The sequence below is a fragment of the Pelodiscus sinensis genome, chromosome 6, assembly GCF_049634645.1.
Source record: "Pelodiscus sinensis isolate JC-2024 chromosome 6, ASM4963464v1, whole genome shotgun sequence".
Classification (NCBI taxonomy): Eukaryota; Metazoa; Chordata; order Testudines; family Trionychidae; genus Pelodiscus; species Pelodiscus sinensis.
The window spans coordinates 58,500,127-58,520,246 of NC_134716.1; the positions used below are offsets into that span (position 1 = coordinate 58,500,127).

At 43.6% G+C, this 20,120-nt stretch overlaps 1 protein-coding gene across 4 annotated transcripts in view; it reads left to right on the forward strand.

Moving 5' to 3' along the window:
* The window catches only part of SEMA6A (semaphorin 6A), a 165,978-nt gene that overhangs the window by 67,562 nt on the left and 78,296 nt on the right, over nt 1-20,120 (forward strand). For all 4 annotated transcript variants that reach the window (XM_006134487.3, XM_006134489.3, XM_006134488.3 and 1 more), the window contains exons 2-3: nt 7,435-7,572; nt 13,131-13,248. In XM_006134487.3, coding sequence (XP_006134549.1) covers nt 7,473-7,572; nt 13,131-13,248 — 218 coding nt within the window. In that variant the 5' untranslated portion in view covers nt 7,435-7,472. The remainder of the gene's footprint in view (nt 1-7,434; nt 7,573-13,130; nt 13,249-20,120) is intronic.

Here is a 20,120-nt window from a genome sequence, read left to right on the forward strand (position 1 = left end):
TGATTGGAGACCAACAGAAAAACCCCAGCATTGTTCTGCATTCTGACTTTGTTAGAATTACACCTGATTAACTGAAAGTACAGCTGAGCTCAAAAGTTAAACAGGACTTTCTCCAACAAGGAAGATTGTAGCTCTTCAGGACTATGCCTCTGTTCTCAGGATCCAAACTAGCTTTCAATTTTCACAGATTCTATCAGGAAATTAGTGCTTCATTTTTACATATTACATGTAATATCTGCGGAGTAAAGTTAAACCCTTCTTATAAAGTCCAGACACAGTCACAAGGTACAGGCAGTCCCCGGGTTACGTACAAGATAGGGACTGTAGGTTTGTTCTTAAGTTGACTCTGTATGTAAGTCGGAACTGGCGTCCAGATTCAGCCGCTGCTGAAACTGACCGCCAGTTCTGACTTACATACAGAATCAACTTAAGAACCCCAAGCGTCCCCAAGTCAGCTGCTGCTGAAACTGATCAGCAGCTGATTCCAGGAAGCCCGGGGCAGGGCAACTCTGCCTCGGGCTTCCTGTAGTCAGTGCTGGTCAGTTTCAGCAGCGGCTAAATCAGGACGCCTGGGGCAGAGCAGCTGGGGTGCTGCTGGGTTGGACCAGTAGCGCCCAGAGCGGCGCTGCGGGACCAACCAGCAGCACCCCAGCTGCTCTGCCACAGGCGTCCGGAGAAAAGCCTAGTCTGCTGGGGGGGGGGGTATACTAGCTGCGCCCCCCCCCCCCCCCACCCCAGCAGACCAGGAAGACACGGGCGGCGGACCGAGACGCACCGCGGTCCCGCCGCCTGGGTCCTCCGCGGCTTTGCTCCCCGTCTCCCTGGTCTGCTGGAGACCAGCAGACCAGGGAGACGGGGAACAAAGCCTCTGAGGACGCCAGCAGCGGGACAGCTGCGGGGCGTCTGGGCTGTCCCGCTGCCGGCTTCCCCCGCGGCTTTGCAAAGCCTCGGGGAAGCCGGCAGCGGAGCAGTCCAGGCGGCCTGGGCTGCCTCGCTGCCCGAGCCCCCCCACAGCTTTGCAAAGCCGCGGGGGGGCTCGGGCAGCGAGGCACCCCAGGCGCGCCTGGGTTGCCCCGCTGCCGGCTTCCCCGCGGCTTTGCAAAGCTGCGCGCGGGGGGTGGGGGGGGCTTGGGCAGCGGGGCTGCCCCGCTGCCCGAGCCCCTCCGCGGCTTTGCTCTGCATCTTCCTGGTCTGCAGACCAGGGAGACGCAGAGCAAAGCCCCAGAGTACACGGGCGGCAGGACCGCGAGGTCCCGCAGTCCGTGTACTCTGGGGCAGCCCCGTTCGTAACTGCGGATCTGACGTAAGTCGGATCCGCGTAAGTCGGGGACTGCCTGTAATAGGATATTGTGGCAGTAGCAATATATTAATTTCCTTAGCCAAAGGGTTATTTTGCATGCATTTCTGCCTTGAACCATCCCTCAGTAAACACTAAAAATGATCAGACAGCAGAAGGCTGATGTCATGCTGGTTCTTTTTCTTTGGCTCATAGAATTATAGGCTTCCTGAAGTTATATATTGCATTTGGCTCCAAAAAAATGAAACTATTCTTTTTATATCACAAGCCATATTGAGACAGGGATATTATTACCTCCTTATCTTCAAATACTCCTTGATGCCAGAAATTTGTTTTTTCCCAATGTGTAGTTTAGAGACTAATAATTACATAAACTTTATTTATTTATTGATATTGAAGCATCTAAATGCCCTTATCAGGATCAGTGCTACACCGTGCTGTATTCTTGCTTCCACGAGTTTACAATCTGAAACATTTCCCTATTTTTTCCCATAAAGGACTCAATTTGCACAGCAGACAAAGGAGGCTATGTCTACACTATAAGTTTTTGTGGCAGAGAGTATGCTAATGACGGACTCATTAGCATGTGTTGCGATGTCATTAGCATATTTTCTGCCAATGCTTTTTGCGCAAGGGGTTTTTGCACAAAGAGAAACAGTGTGGCCGCTTCCATTTTGTGCAAAAACCTCCTTTTGCGCCAGATCCTTATGCCTCTCTTGGCTATATATAGAGAAAGGCATAAGGCTCTGGCGCAAAAGAGGTTTTTTTGTGCAAAATGGAAGCAGCTACACTGCTTCTCTTTGCAAAAAACCCCTTGCGCAAAAAGCATCAGCAGAAAATATGCTAATGACATCGCAACTCATGCTAATGAGTCCATCATCAGCATACTCTCTGCCACAAAAACCTTGTAATGTAGACAAAGCCAGATTATATGATTTCTTTATATCTAATCATTGCAATGACAAAGAAAGGAAAATATATATTTACTTAGGAAATATCTCCTCTCCCTAACATCTGTGCTACCTCATTAATTTCAAGGAGATTGTTCAAGGTAAGACACTTTTTCATCTATGTATACCTTCATTAGTCTTAGGAATTCAGGAAACCAGATTCCTTGTTTGTGTCGCTCCGAACTCAGAAGAAAGTCATCCCCTTTCTCAAAACCTCACTAGCTGAACAAGTTGTTGTAGAATTGAAATGGAATCTTTCATTCAGCTACTTCTTAAAGCATTTACCATGCTGTATCTCAGCAGTTTACAATTTTAAAAAACCCAGGCAAATAATAACCCTCTTGCCAAAATAAATACTTTTCTGTTGATGCAATGTATGCTTTCTGAATAGGAATAATGGAAGTTCTTTGATACAGAGCCTCATCTGGTGTAAACGGGTGCAGCTATATTGAAGTAAATGGAGCCATATCAATTTACACCAGCTGAGGAGCTAAACGTGGATGATTACAAAGCCATTATTTGGAGACGATACCTCTACTCTGGCCATCACCATCTGGCTATTTGTGCTTCATCATATGTTGCATATGGAAAGGCATTTGGTTAGCAAGTAGTTCCATCACACTTGTAAGTCAGGACATTTCTATCATTCCCAGGAGCCCAGCTAGAGTGGAGAGGACTTGCTGAAAAGGGAATGTATAATAGAAAGGCAGGTAACTAATTCTAACAACCATCTTTCTAAAATTTCACTGGAACTGATAAAAAAAATCTCGCCCTACAGAAAGAATACACAAATTCATATTAAATCAGTATAATTACCTTCCAGAAAAAGTTGACATAGGCTGATAGAGTAATCTTGGACCCAGGTCTCCACTGCACTGCATTTACCACAGGAAAGAGTGGGTGTAATGTGATAACAGATCAGAATAGGAGAATTTTGTACTGGTGCTGACTACACAAAGTGTAAGTGTGGTACACAATCAGCCTCCATCTTTATTAGAAACAAATAAAACAGAGTATTTTGGCTTGAATTCACTAAACAAGTTAGGTGCCGAAGTCTCAGGTTTGACACCACTGTGATACACAAAACTCCTGCTGAATCCTGTGGGACCTAAACTCACATGACCCCTAAGTTTTTGTGGAGAGTTCAGTGGGCACCTCTATTTCAGTCTTTGAGCATGCTGCTACCTCCCCGTAGCTATTCACAAACCAGGGGAGCACCGGCATTTCCCTGCCTAACTTGGGTGTGTAGGGCCCAATCAGTAGGGGCCCTGCAAGCATGCCTATTGGATTAGGCACTTCAGAGGATTTCTGAAACATTATGGGGGAAAAGATAGTGATCCCTCATAGCATTTAGCTCAGCAGTTGGTATGCTTACCTGGGAACCCTCCATTTCAAGTTTCTTCCTGTACCTGAGGGGAGAAAGGATTTGAACAAGAATTTACCACCTCTTAGGTGAGTGCTCTCATCACTTGATGTGGGGTTCCCTCAGTCTCTCTGGATGAAACTTTTGCACTGCACTTAAATAAAGAGTCATTGGAGCAGGAAGACTGATCCTGAGTTCCAGCAGGCTATAGAATCACACACGTGCTTGTGCGCTCGCTCACTCTTGCGAAGTCATTTGGGCCAGAGAGCGCAAGTGAGCGAGCAAAAGCATGACTCTATTGCCAGGTGGTTAGAATGTACAGCTGGGACCTGGAAGATGGAGAATCAGGTCCCCCTGTTCCAGTGACTTTTTTAAATTAGTTATCTAGAGTGCTTCAGCTTCAACAGGAGAGGCTGAGGGACACCTTGCTCTCACTTCCAAATAGCCTATATCCCAATGAGTAGAGCACTTATCTAATCTCAAAGAGAGAGAGAGGAATTCAATTGAGGGGAGGTTCCCCCACATCCCTAATCACGGGGCTAAAAACTCTGGAGTGTCTCCTCCCATCCAACTTCTTGCTAAAACGGTGAAGGCACATAACGCTAACGTAACCCACACACTGGGTATTGTTCACTGTCCTGTGTAAGCAGGACTTAAACCACTTACAGAGAAAGAACTAATGAGTGTACTCCTCAATCTTAGCTGTGTGCCAGCTGGCTTTTAGCTCAAGCTGTAAAGAGGCTCATGAAGCTGCAGAGGTCACATGTTTGGATCTGCCTTTTGGTGCCACGCTTAAGAGAGGGTTTAAATCTGGAAATTACAAAGAGGGATGGGGCCTCCAATGCAGAAGGTTTAGCACACAGCCCTGTTGTTGGCATCTCTCATTGGCTCGCTTCGATGACACCTTGCTAGCATGCTGGCTTCTGTGAATCACAGTCTAAGATGTCTATTCATTGTGTAGGAGCTTAGGAGCCTAACTAAGGCTTTGTGAATCACAATGATCCTCAAGGCACCTAAAAAAGTTAGTTGTTGTGTCACTGATCATCACAACACTTCACTTCTTTTTGTGAAGTCTGGCCTTTGTGTATAAAAACAGCTTTGCACTATTGAGCTGTTAGGCTACGTCTACACTGCGGAGCTATTTCGGGATACCTTCAGTATCCCAAAATAGCTATTCCCCTTCTTAAGAGCAAGTCCATTATATCAAAATATAACAGGCTTGCTATTCCGACGGCCCTGTAAACTCCATTGCACGAGAATTAAGAAATGTTTCAGCACAGCGCCTTATTTTGAAATGTGGCTCTGTGTAGACAGTGCCAAATTTCGAAATAAGCTATTTCAAAATTACCTTGAAATAAGCTACACAATTTGCATGCCGCAAAGTCCACATCTTATTTCGAAGTCAGGATGCTGTGTAGACACACCCTTAGATGGCAGAACTGAAAGCTCCTTAGTCTTCTCTTTGTGTTCATCTAAAGAAAAAATCTCAACTATTAAAAAAAAGTATAGTTAAAAAAATTATATTTAAAATGACTCTGTGGTATAACAGAATTATAATTAATCTGAGGGGAGAGCCTCTTGGCTACATGTTTACACAGAACAGTTCAGAAGGCTGAGTGACAAGAAGGGAGTAATATATCACAACCGTCTGTGAAAAAAAGTTTTTAAGGCTTTGCAGTGAAATGGCTAAGATTTATCAATGCTGGCTTAATGCTTTTCCACATATAATACATACATTGTTAGCTAGTTGATGATGTGCTGATAGAAAATAACATAAAGACGCTATTCTTCTGTTGCAGAGTCCCACTGTAAGCCATATTAAGTTTGACTTATCAGCCTGCAGACGGGTAGTGGGTAAAAAGCTTTACATTGAAAAACTGAATTGCTTGTTAAATTTCTTCTAGATAAACTACTCTTCCTTTCCTGTACTTCAGAAAAAGAGCTTTGCATTTGACCAAAGCATTTGCAATGAGGAAGGAATTGAAATTTATTGATATAGTAAAGCACTATACTTTGTCACCTTGCAATGCACTTGTAAGAGACAAAATAGGCACTTCATGCTGAATATGAAAAATGAGTCTTTAAAGGTAAAAAGCAAAACTGCACTTCAGGAAGGCTTGTAAGAAGGACGAAAATCAGCCCCTTTATTCTTTTTTCCTTTTAATGCAATGAAATGCAAACCCTAGAGGAAAGTCTGATTTCGATTATTGCTGTTTGTTTGCTATTTCTGTTGTAGTAGTACATAAGAACCTCAATCAAGAATTATTAAATTTGGCACTATGCAAATAAACCATGCATATTCCCTGCTCACAATTGTCACTGATGAAGGAAGGGAGACAACAAGATAGCTACAGGAAGGCACAGTTGTCTCATTAGTCACAGGTGGCCACCAACCTAACCCGTTCCAGTCAGAATGGTTTCTCTTGAGACGCCTGTGCATTAGTCTCTCCCCATATATTTCCTCATGTAAAATATAATAGCAGCCAGTTTCTGTTTTATGTTTTACTTAATATTGTACTTTCACCATTCTTCAAATGCTGCATGGCAGCCAAGGAGTCAGTTAATCAAAGTGGCTCACATCAAAGTTTATTTTCTGTGGGTTCAAACATTGGTTAATAAAAATACAGAAGCAGCCAAGTTTTCAAGTTTGTGTGTGTGAACAATAATAGGGAAACATGGAGTATAATAAATCATCTAGTTATTGCCCTGAGGGATCACAGTGCCCTTCAACAGAGTTTCCATCTAAAGTTAAGTTATAAGAGCTGGGCTTTTCATTAAAAGCATATATTAGAAAAGGCAAATTAATTAGTGTGATGTTTCCAATTGAATAAATGATTGGGAACCAACTGTGTCAGTGAAATCACAAGCAAAAATGCAGTACTCAGAACTTGTTAATGCTTTTTTTGGCATGGAATTGGAGACATAGGTATCTAATATTAAATGATGTTGCAAAAGGGCAAGTTGAGACTTTATTTGCCAAATTAACTTTCAAAGATTATCTAGGTTATAAAGTTTGACTCCTGTACATAAATCTTGAATGATTGACAGACTACTGTATTATAATGCAGTTTTTTCACTGTATGCACAGGAAACTTTGGTTCTTTTTATCTCCAAGATTTGAGGGTTTATTTATTTACTTATCAGATGAAATGTTAATGAGTGAATACATTGGTGAAACATGAAGGGAAAAAACCTGATGTTAGCCAGTTCTATTCACCTTTATTGTATTGCACGTTGGATTGTTGATTTTATGGTACTTAAATTGATGGGTACATATTTTTATGGTAAAGCTCAATGACATGTTCAGAGTGCTCCATCAAACTCTCTGTGTTTCTGTGTTTGATTCACAACTCTGCAGGGTATGAATCAGTCTCCCAGTATAACCCTTAATCACTTTTTTAAAACCTATATAATGTAATGCAGCTTTTATTTATGGCCTGAGTCATCATCTAATTATGTAAACCTACCCAAAGAAACACCAGATGGAGTATTTCCCTAAAAACTCTTGTCAGCTATACATTGACTCAGAAGTTGAAGTTTCTTTACTGGGTCCAATCAGCAGAGACAGAAAATGCACAGGCAGCACACAGCATATTTAAATCCGGTCAAAATCAAGCTGTAGGTGCCACTGATATGGGCAAGTGAGGCTTATTGTAGGGCAAGAATGAAAGAGAAGGGGCCAAAAGGACAGGCCCTTTTAAAAATTAAACTTGACAATGAGAATCCCCTTTGTTACCTGTTGACCATTCAAGCCCTACTTTCTGTGTGCAGCTGTTAAAAGAGAATGGACAGAAAGTTCTTACACTCTTGTTTGTTTTCCGCAGGGTGAAGTGAAGAAATAAAGACTCCCAGCTGAACTACTATGAGGTCAGAAGCCTTGCTGCTATATTTCACACTGCTACACTTTGCTGGGGCTGGTTTCCCAGAAGATTCTGAGCCAATCAGTATTTCGCATGGCAACTGTAAGTATGAAAGGCCCGCTGCCTGCTTTCTGCTCTCCCCTATGCTTCAAAAAGGAATGTATTGATCACTGAACTTCCTGCTTACACAGTTTTAGCCGATCTGAAGTGAACAATATTTTTTTGTTTCTTGATGGCTCTTCAGATCAGTCAGGTGATTACACTAGAGCAGAACACTTCCACCAGGACCTGTTTACAGAGCTGATGAGCTACTTGCTCCTCTAATGCCATAACCTATAACAGTGGTCCCCAGCTTTTTTTTGATACCAGGGACCTGCAAACCCATTCACAAACTTTTGGTGGACTGGTAACATTTTATGTACAGGTTTGTGTATTCAGTATGCACGTGATGAATATGCAAATGTGCAAATAAAACAGTCCCCCAAAAGCCCAGCCCCAAGAGCCCACAGTGCCAGCCTTAACCCCTAGAGTCCCACACCCCTCCACTATCCCCAATGCTGGCCACTGGCCCCAGAGTCCCCTGCACCCAACACCCCCCCAATGCCAGCCTCACGCCTTAAAAACTCCCCAGTGCCAGCCCACCATCCTAAATGCCTCAGTACTAGCTCCCTGCCCCTTAGCACCAGACCCCCCCGTACCAGCCTCCTGTTTCCAGAGCTCCACAGCACCCAACTCTCCCAGAGCCTCCTCCTATGCCAGCCCCCAATATTAGTCCCATCCCCAGAGCCCCCCAGTGCCGGCCCTGCTCCCATAACTCCCCCACTATTAGCTCAGCCTCCAGAACTCCCCAATACTAGCCCTGACCCTGGAGCCCCCAGTGCCTGCCCTGCCCCCCTCACCTAGCCCTATGCTGTTGCCTGCATTGTGGTGGTTCTGGGGGTAGGGTTGGGGTACACTGCCCAGAGCCTCCCCTCCTACCACGGCTGTTGGGAGAAGCATGCCCTGCCACACCTTTCAGCGAACCAGTACCGGGTAGGGACAGAGTCTCCGTCCAGCTGCAGAAGAGCAGTTTACTGCATAGCCCTCAGGCTGTACAGGGAAGCGCTTTTCTGCAGCCAGGAGTAGACCTTGCCCCTGCCCAGCACTGGTTGGCTAAGAGGTGGGGGCAGGACAGGCCTCTCAACAGCTGTGGCAAGAGTGGTGTACCCCATCTCCAGTCCCCAGAGCCACCATGGCCCGGGAGCCAGAGGCTGGGCCACGGCCCAGTGTTTGGAAACTGCTGACCTGGAATTTCTGTAGTGCAGCTAGTCTGCAGTTTCCCATGCAACCCACAACAAATGAGCAAAGCTTGTTTTTCATGAGCAGAAAGTTTCTTACCTGACACCCAAAAGCAAAGTTCTGGTGGTAGTAGCTCACTAATGGAGCTGTGTGGAGGATATACCATTGAAATGATTGACTAGAACTACACAAATGACCAGATTTGGTTGCTCAGTCTCTGAGGAATCTCTGTCCCACTTCACCACTTAGCATTTAGATTTTGACAAAACAACATTTTAGTGACAAGACATATTTTTTTGCCACAAATATTCTCCATTTTCTGACCTGAATTAATGGGGAGTCTCTCTGAGACTGGACTAGCACAGGACACTGCAAGTCAGGATCAAAATGGTCCTATTTAATATGGCTCAACTTTATAGGAAATCATTCACTGCATTTGATTACCTGGCTCAGGCCCTCAGTTTAAGTGCCTCTTTATCATGGTTACCACAGTCCAATCACAATTATGCCAAAAAACCTTCTCAGGACTAAATTCATATGGGGGCGTTAGGCATCTCACAGCCCCTTTAGTAGCCTAGGTACAACAAGCAGATTTAATTGGTATTTACAGAATCACACTTAGCTGCTTTGTAACTCTGGAGTTACCTAGGCATCAAAGTTTCCACTTGTGAAGTTTAGGCAGTGCCTATATTTATGCCATGAAATCTTACATTGCCCAGCATCCTGGCATCCCGTTCACACTGGTGCCCTGTGAGTATACAATGTAGGCATTCTCCCCACCAGTATGGCAATCCATTTCCATAGTGTCCAGCATGCTAGCCACTAACCATGTGTGGCTATTTGGCTGGTTGAGTGTGGCTAGTTGGCTTGAACAATGTGGCTATTTGGTCAGCTGAGTGTGATTAGTTTGCTATAGTGGCTACAGCTTCAGAATTAGTTTGACACCATGGCATTAGACATAGTCATAGACCGGACAAAGGACAGTTGGAGAACAAGGTAGTGTCCCACCTGTCCCTTTAGCCCGTAGCCATGACCAGGCCTGCCAGGGCCCAGAAATTCTAAAGGGCCTGGGGCTCCCTGCCACCACTGCTGTTACTGTAGCTACTGTGGCACTGAGAGCTTTGGGCTCCTTAAATCACTGCTGGAGCCCTGCTTGCATGCTCCAGGTGGCTCTAAGGACTGGAGAGGCAGCATGGAATGCTCCAGCAGTGCTGAGGGCTGGCTGCCCCAGCTCCACCCCTTCTGCCCAAAGTCCTTCCCCTTCCGGGAGCATGGAGCTGGCCTCTTCCCACCTTGCCCAGAGGCCTGATATGTCTGTCATCTCCCCTGACCATGGCTTTCTCTGCCTGATGTGAGGCTTGGGTTTAAACACAGAGGTCCTCCTCACAGATGAGTGCTGTAATTTCTGGGCTTTCCCTCTCTCCTGATGGAGCTATTGTACTTTGTATAAATAATTCAATATTCATTAGTACAGATATTTGAACTTGAGTCTCCCACATTCCAGATGAGTGCATTCCACCTATAACATCATTGCCACTCTCTCATGTCTCTGAGTATGATATTATTTTATACAAATTGGAACAATGTCAACAGAAGAGTGAGAAACATCACACTGGTTAGGGCACTCTCCTGGAAAGTGTGACGCCTGCATTCAAATTCCCCACTGTCTGGTGTGGAGGAGAGATTTAAACTGAGGCCTCCCATCTCCTAAGTGAATGCTCTAGTCCCAGGACTATTGGATCTGAGGAAGTGGGTCTGGCCCACGAAAGCTCATCATCTAATAAACCATCTTGTTAGTCTTTAAAGTGCTACATTGTCCTGCATTTTGCTATTGGATAAAAGTGCAAGATGCCATCTGCAGCTCAGTTTTTCTTGGGAAAGGGTTGACTTGACTTAGGATTCATGGCTATGAACCCTCTCATGGAGCTAGGTACCTGAGAGGAAACAGGCATTTCCCTCTTGCTCAGACTAAGGCCATGTCTATACTAGGAAACTATTTCAAAATTAGTAAATTCACCTTAACTTCCAATTTAATAAATTCCAACTAACTGGTCCATACTACATAGAATTCCTGAAATTAGTCCAAAACAGGCTCCCTTAATGTGGATGCACTACCTTAACTTAGAGCTCCAGGAAGCACTGGGGTACAATTAGTTCAAATTACTCTGGTGAGTAATTATTTCAAAATAGTGGCACCAGAACATCCACACTAATGCTATTTTGAAATAACTATTTTGGATTGAATGTTGCTCCCAATGGAAAAGAGTACAGATTTTGAATTCCTCAGCCCATTGTTTTGAAATAATGGGCTTGGTAGAGTGGACATTCCACCTATAAATTCGACTTTGTGAGGATTATGTCTAAATGAAGTCCTAGTGTAGACCTGCTCTTAGGCACCTTTTGAGAGGCAGGGCTTGGGCCCTTCTCCTCAGCATTTCCTGCTGGCTATCTTAGCTGGCAGCCTGCTCAGCTTACTGGAGACTGTGAATTCCATATTTAGGTGCCTAATTCTCCCCACACACTGTAGGAATCCTGGGTGCCTCTCTTGGGGCTGTGAATTCCATTAGATAGCAGGGCACAGCAACTAAATCTAGCCCTGGATGCTTTGCAGCAATAAGGAAGTGTTCAGCACCTGTGTGGCTTGTCCCCTGCATCTGTAAAAGTGTGGTAAGGAACGGCAAGTCAGCAATCTTAACCCCTTTGCAAAGGAAAACATGGGAAAGGTCTATTTCTATGTTATGAATGTCAGATGGCTACAAACATATAGGCCCCAATTCACACAAGGTCCGTCAGTTACAAAGGAAGCAGTGTTGGACAGAGGAAAGCTGGAATGTTAAAAATTATTATTTCTCAAGTAAATCTTGGTCAGGAAGATTAACCTTCTGAACCCAAATCTTCAGTGAGTTTGGTTAATTTATTTACCCAGGAATGCGCAGATCAAATGCAGCATCTGGTTTACAGAGAAGTTCCGGTTTCTACCCAGTTTTATAACTATGCTGATGAAAACACAGGGGGACTTTCCCAAGCCTGGACAGTGAATCAGTAACTCCACCATGATTAGAGCTGAGAGAGTTTATGATAAAAATTAGAGTATCTATAATAATAGCCCCTTATGGTAGCTTTATTTGGTTGGAGCCAATAGATTTTTGGGAAAGGGCTTAATGCTTGATTTGATGCCAGTCAACTGCATTATGTGACTGTGCAGGAATTCTGCCTTCTAATGCTGCTTCTACTTACAGTCTCCTTTTCTTTCTGTCTTCTGCATGTCTTTCTGATTACTTTCCTGGGAGCTGGCTAGTTGACTGCCTTTTGCAGACAGACAGACAGACAGATAGAAACTCTGTCAGAAATGTTTTCTGGGTGGCTATTATAGGATCTACAGACAGATTGTATATAGACCTCATCAGTGCACATTGTCTTTCCAGCAATGAGAGCACTGGCATATAATGACTCATTGACTGTCAGAGTTAGGGAAAAGACTGAGTGGCTACTGGCGCAGACTTTCAATCAGCATTATCATCTGGCTGCCAGGAAAAGTGATGTATCAGACAGGGTGCCAAAAATAAATAAATACGGCCAAAAACATTCAAATAAATAAATGTCAATTAATGGGTACCCACAGCTTCTAGAAAAAATACACACAGCTGCCTTGCAGTGACAGCCCAATACTGCAGGAAACCCATGGAGTTGGCAATTTTGTACCTAGTAGTGCCAAGTCCTTTGCTCTGCCCACTAGCCAGCATAGTCACTGCAGTGCCAGGTTATTAAAAAACAGTGACCCTCTTTTATTTGCAGACTCATAAAACATTTAAATGGAGATCTGGACTTTTTAGACATAGTCTGTGGATCCTCCAGGAGTCCATGTAGCATAGATTGAAAACCAATGTACTATGGTAGTGACAATCTTTTGCAGATCCCTTAGACATAGTCTGTGGACCTCCAGTTGTCTTCAGACCTCAGAATGAAAACCACTGCATAGTATACATAAAATAGCTTTGTCCTGAAATATAAACGTTGGCAGGCAGCATCCAGCATTTAAATCACTGCAGGGAATGAAAAGAAAACTGTGTGAAAGTGCTAAGTACCTTTATGCCAAGTGGTCTCAGAGCAGTTTTAAGCTCTCAGGAATTACAGTTATTCATTTCTAAAAACATAATGGCTTTCTTCTTGACAATTGCAAGCAAAGATTATAACCTTGATGAGCTATGCAATCCATTGTGCTGTTACTTCAGTACCCCAGGTGATGTTGTGGGAAGGGACAGCAGGAGCAGGAACTAAAGATTTTAGCTGTGGATTTGGTGATGGGTTATTCCATGACTTCATAATGTGACCGTCTCTCTGTCGTTTGCTTTCTTTCTCCCCATCCCTTCCCCTTCTTACAGATACAAAACAGTATCCGGTGTTTGTGGGGCACAAGCCAGGACGCAACGCCACACAAAGGCACAGGCTAGACATCCAGCTGATCATGATAATGAACAGAACTCTCTACATCGCTGCTAGGTCAGTAGAGTTTTCCTCATTCTCTTCTACCTTCTACTAGAAAAAAAATGATATTCTGAGTTCATATCTGCTAGACATTTATTTTAGGATTTGATCACATACATTGGTCTTTATAGTTTGTGACACATCTTAAAAGCCACGTTCATCTGTCACCTTGGGTTCAATCCTGCAAGGAGTTGAGCAACTTCTAGGGGTGCTGGGACCTGCAGCCACCATGAAAGCCAATGGAGGTTGAAATGACTTACAAGAGCTTGCAATATAGAGCCAGAACCAATATTTCCTTACAGGAGTTTGTGATTTTTTTTTTTTTTAAGCAACAATTAATTATATATATTTTTGGAGAACAAATATAAATGATCCATTCTGTGCATGCATTCATATTTGAATAAAAGTAATTAATCTTTAATGTTGCTGTTCTAGACATATTTTGTAGTAAAAAACAAAAAAACAGACTAAATATGCTTACTGTTTTTCTTTTGATGTACTGCAAGAGATTAATTTAATGTCTTTTCTGCATCTTTTAGCTAGACAGATATATTTTTAAATACAGAAACACATGCATTGACATGAGAGGCTTATTAGGCCAGCTCCTTAATTGGTGTAAATTGGCATAGCTGTGGCAATTTCAATGGAGCTACACCAATTCACACCCATTGCAGATCTGGAGCATATTATATGTAAAGACTAATTCTCCCATAAATTGTTGGCTTTTTAATACTAACTTAATGTTATCATATAAGTGTCACAGAATCATACCTAAATACCATGTTGATTGGCACATAAGAAAGAATACATTCAGGAGGCAAATGTGTTAGAGCCACTGATTGATGGATTGATTGATATGCCAAGGAACAGAATTGTTGAGTAAGAAGGTGCCATTTTTACACCATAATTGCACTTCCAAAGTGCTTCTCATTATGTCTAGACAGTGGAGGAATCTGAAGAATTCACTGCAAAGCTCACTTTCTGACAAACTCTTCAAATACAGGCTTGCATTCCCCACATGCCTTGGAGATTTTGCGTCCCCAGTCCTCTTCTTGTTTCCTATGATCTTTCCTTTCCTTAGCAAATACTCTTCAAGACCAGCAGTCCCTAGAAAAGGATGCAGTTTTGGAATTGCGACAGAGTGGGAAGTACTGTTTTAAGCTAAGAGCATCTATTTTCAAAACAAAGCCATTTTGTCTCCCCCCCCCCTTCCCCTTTCCTCAGACCCTACTCAAACATCATTGTGCTGATCCCTATGCATACTCCAGCCTGTTCTCAAGTATTGCACGCCATGTTTTTATAACGTCTCCAATTCCTGTCCAAAAGGCACTAAAGGATGATCAAGTCTCAAAATCAGGTATTCTGCATTGCAACCTGTAGCACTCACTAAAGGACTAGCCTGGCTGGCCTTTAATGTTCATTAGGGGCCAAATTCTGGGAACGAGGGAAAGTGTTACTCCAAATAAATACATAGGGGTGGGCAATAAGGTGGAGGACTGGAATCCTCAGCTTTAGCCTCTATAGCACCTCTATAGCACCCACCACACTGCCCAAACAGTTGACAGCTACTACTACTGGTTTTGGAATAGGAAGCAACGGATGTGATTTATGGTGCTCCAGGTAGTATTCTGAGCAACAGGATCCATGCTGTGCACGTACCTACTGGCTGGGTATCCCATTGTATAACTTCACCTGCAATTAGTCTTCAACGAACAAGTATGAATCTTGGCTTGTTAACAACAGAGGCTGTGGAGAGTCTCTCAGGGAGGGTGCTCCACTCTTTGCCTTCTCATGAAAATATATCACCAGTGTGGTTAGGTGCATGGGGTGGGAGGAGGACAGAGAAAGAGTGGCGGCAGGATTTCCGCAATATGTTTTTTTTTCATGGGTGAATTCTCTTATTTTCTGTACTCAGGTTTGTTAAATTGGTAGATTATTTTCCCACATGACAATTAGAACTGAGACTCACTAATGCAAATCTGCTTGATGGATTAAACTAGACAAACTAAAAATATTTAAAATATTAGTCTTAAGTGCATGTAATATATATAATATTTGGGTATGAATGTGTGTATTTTATTTAAATACAGAAGGGCTTCAACATTACTGGGGACAAATGACCTGCCAAAAACCAGAAAGAATCAACTTTTACTTATATGAGCACAAAAAAAATCTTCTTACACTTTTCTTTGCTCCAGTAACTTAAAAACTGTTACGTAGTTTATTTTCCTCCTCAGAAAATAACTGGGAAAAAAATCCCTGCTAAGTTGAAAAGCCTATGTGATAAAAGTTAAAATTCAAAGGGTCATTTTTATCTTCAAGTGATAAACTTTCAAACATGAGTAATCTTTCCATAATTAGCTTGAATGAAAGTTTATATCTGTAACACTAATGGTGGAAATAAACTGAGAAACTGAAGCAAATGTGAACTCAGTTGAAAGTGTTTATCAAAGAGCTTCATAACAGAATTAATTGAAACTGTATTTAGCATAAATCCCTTAGCTACCATATCAGATGCTTCTTTTAAGTTGTTTTTAGGCATCTAAATATAGTGATACTAAGTTTACATTTGTACCCAATTATCTGAAAAGCAACCAAAACAAATGATTAAACAGTGAAGTTTTTGAGAAAATCCAGTGCTCACTGTTTGCTGTGCAGTTAATTTCCTTGGGAAAAAGGACAAACTGATTTCAGAGACAGCTACCAATTTATTACTAGATGTCTGGCATACAACAAATTCTCTTTGTCAATTGCTTATTTGTTAAATATGATATGAGGATGTATATAAGAATTATGTACCATTATTAAATATTTTTGTGGCTTTGGAAAGATTGCAGTGCAAATTATGGGATGTCTATTCAGCTGATGTAAGTTAGCAAAGGCTATGTCTACACTGTAGAGTTTTAACTCTGCTGCGTCCAGGGAATGAATGCATCTGCTCTACCAAAAATGTTTTCCGGAAGAGCAGACGCACTTTTTCAGCATCCCCATAAACCTCATTTTACAAGGAAGAAAGGATGTTCCAAAAAAGGTTTTTTTTTCCGACTTTGGAGCAGTGTAGATGGGACAAGTATCAGAACAGCCTCTTCTGAAAAAAGAAGAGGAAAAAGCTACGCAAATGATGATTCGCAATTTGCGTAGCTTTTTCTGGAAGAACAGTGCAGTGTAGACATACTCACGCTTCACTGAAGTCAACACGGCTAGAGCAGTACACCCATTTGCATCAGCTGAGCATCTGTCCCAGGGTATCATTCACTTTTGGGCAAGCAGAGTAGTTTCTCCTCCAGACCATAGTTTGCTTCACTAGGACTTTTCATAGGCTTATGCTATTTTATATTTTCTACTTTTTTCCCCTCTCCCAACTTCGTAGGGTACAAATTGTGTTCTATCCAGGCAGTACCCGGGTTAAGTCAGTCCGACTTAAGTCGGACCCCTACTTACGAATGGGGGGGGCGCAGCTAGTGCAGGGTGCCTCCCCCACTGTCGCCGCATCCAGCAGCGGGGGGGGGGCGCTTCCCCCCAGCAGACCAGGGAGACGCGGAGCGACTTTTCTCGCCGCGGAGGACGCGGGCGGCGGGACCTCCGAGACGCGCCGCGGTCCCACCACCCGCGTCCTCCACAGCAAGAAAAGCCGCTCCGCGTCTCCCTGATCTGCTGGGGGGGGGCACAGCTAGTGCGCTCCCCCCACCCCCAGCAGACCTGGCTTTTCTCGCCGACACCTGGGGTAGAGCAGCTGGGAGGCTGCCAGGTTGGTCCCACAGCGCCAAGGTGCGGCACTACTGGACCAACTCAGCAGCACCTCAGCTGCTCTGCCCCAGGCGTCCCCAAGTCAGCCGTTGTTGAAACTGATCAGCGGCTGATTCCAGGAAGCCCGGGGCAGAGTACCTCTGCCTCGGGCTTCCTGTAGTCAGCCGCTGGTCAATTTCAGCAGCGGCTGACTTGGGAACACCTGGGGCAGAGCAGCTGGGGTGCTGCCAGCTTGGTCCCGCCACACCAAGTGTCGGCGCTACCAGACCAACCCAGCAGCACTCCAGCTGCTCTGCCCCAGGCTTGTCCGATTCAGCCGCTGCTGGTCAGTTTCAACAGCGGCTGAATCTGGACGCCAGTTCCAACTTACATACAAATTCAACTTAAGAACAAACCTACGGTCCCTATCTTGTACGTAACCTGGGGACTGCCTGTAATAGGGATATAAGTGACTAGTTGAGTGATTACTTGACTACTTGCTATCCTGCCACCCTTGCTACCTCCTGTTTCCGAGGCATCAAGGAGGAGGTAAAATCAGGAGCCGGTGCTGGGGAGAGCCAGTTTAAAAACCAAGTCTCCCCAGTACCATCTTCGCAGAGCGCGGGAGAAGTGGGGGAGGTAGAGCCGCAGCGGTCCTGGAGCCAGCACGAGTTGGGACAGCTCAGCCCTGGATCACGCCAACTCCAGGAGCTACCCCCAATGCAGCTCTGCAGTTTAAATGTAGCAGGAGCCAGGCTGCCTGCATACCCAGCTCCTATTACATTTAAATTGCAGAGCCACAAGGGGGATAGCTCCTGGATCCAACGTGAGCCAGGACTGAGCAGCTCCCCTTATCGACTAATTGTGTAGTCAATACAAATTGTTTTCTAGAAATTGTCACGACTTTTTCTGCCTCTTCCCCCATCTGAGTTTTTTTTTTTTGAAATGTTGCCCCTGAGCTGTCCCTCCGCATATATGACAGAATAGGAGTATTTTCTTCTTCCCTCAGACAGTACAGGTTTGCACACACCTTTCCTAAAGTTCACAGTTCAGTGCCATCTTATTTGGTGGTTGCTTTTGTTCCCATGATCTGTCACCTCCCATATGTATGATCAGAATGGTTCACTGAGCCCCTGCAGTACCAGAGTGCAGTTACACATTTCCAGACACTGCACTGAGTGGCTAAGGGTCATGCAGAGCCAGCAGCATTATTTAAATTCCCTTCCTCCACAAGAGTATACCATGGCAACAAAATTCAGCTCTACTGACTGGAGGTGGGAAAACGGAAGCAGTAGGATTAAGTCAGTTTGTGTTAGAATTACTTAATTAGCAGCGAACTGTTCACATGCCACAGCCAGTAGACAGTACTGGGGATGATAGGGAAAAACAGTCCCTTCATATCTATAGTGCCTTTCACTGGACAGTTCTTTTAATTTTTGCCAATATTGTGAGCAACTGTGCGTTAGATACAGCATGTGGAAATGGTTTTAATTATCCAGAAATCAAATTTCATAGAGGTAATTCCACAACTTGGGATATGAATTTTCCTAGGACACTTTGGCAAGACAAAAAGTAAGTTGCTTACTCACTTAAGTCTCTCAGAAGAGCCATTGTTTGAGTGATAGTAAGTGACACAAGCCTCTCTTGGAATCTCACCCCTTTACTTCTACTGGATTTTTGTTGTTACTTAATCTTTTACAAAGAAACCCACAACCCTAAAATGATCATTAACATAAAGAGCTGTACCAGAAGGAGAGCAATCAGAATAGATTTTCAGGTGTTTCCAATGCATAATTATCAGTCCATTTATAATTCAGATTATTGGCTTCCACTGTTATGTAGAAGCACCAACTACTATAAAACTGATATTAATTTTGTAATTTTATTCTTTTACTGACTGTGACCAAAAAAAAAAAAATCTCTTCACTTTGGCATGAAGCAAACTGCCTCAACTGCAGTGGCAGACACGTTTTTTTTAAAAAAAGCCAGTTTCTATTAGCAGTGCTGTCCCTTTTCTCCAGGTGACAGAAGTGTTGCTTATTTTCATTTTACAGCAAAGAGTGTTTTCTATCTGCTTTAGTCAGAAGCTAATATTGTTTCTCTCAAACTCAATAAAAGGAAGCTAATCTTGACAGGAGAGGCTTTTAAAATGGAAGTGGTCTGAATCCTACTTTCAGCAAACTCCTATATAGCCCCCTTTTAAAGCTCTAGATTATTTTCTAGTCACAAAACTTCTTGTATTTTTGAAAAATCATTGCTATTTCAAGGAATATGAGATGTAGGGTGTTCTTCGCATCTCTTGCCCAATTTGTTGTGGCTTCTTCAGGTGTTTTGTTTTTTAATTCTGTGCCCCAGTTAGAGTTGCCAGGTGTCCAGTATTCACCCAGACAGTCCAGTATTTTCTCCTTCTGTCTGGTTAAAAAAAATCAGAAAATACAGGAGACCTAAGATATCTGGAATTTTCTGATTTTTTTTCCCCCAGCCAGGAGGTGAAAATGCCTGGCACCTGGCAACCCTACAAAAACTCAGCCCATGGCCTCCCACCCAAATACGCCCCCCCAGTCTCCCGATCCCAGACCCCATGCTTACCTGGTTCCGCAAGGCTGCTGGCACAAAATGGCGGCCGGCAAAAAGACCAAGGGGAAGCAATGACTCCCCTGGGTCTTCGCGCTCAACCGCTCCCCTGTTCCTATCCCTGCACTCACTCTTAAAGGGAACATGCTGTTTTAATGCTGTTTTATTTAAAAACAAATTTTATGGGGGGCGGGTGTTCTGTATTTTTGTTTCAACCATCTGGCAACCCTAGCCCCAGTCAACAATATCTCTGTGCTCCAGTCACTCATAAGGGAACTGCTTAAAAATAACCCCTCACCAGACTTTCTGAGTCTGTTTCCCCTTGCTCAGGGAAGATTGGCAGTTAATTGTAAAAAAAAAACCCAGGTTCTCAGCAAAACAGGAAGGCAAGCACAGGAAAGACATGTAAACTTTTTTTGAGGATGAATTTAAGAGCTTGATTTGGCCATCAGTGTGTGAAGAGTAGAATAATTTCTGGAAACAATTTTGTTGCTGTCAATTTTTTCCCTTCCATATTGTCAATCAAATCATTATGGCTGAGGCTGGAGGTGTAACTTTAAAAAAAAAAGGCATTAACCTCTTTAACT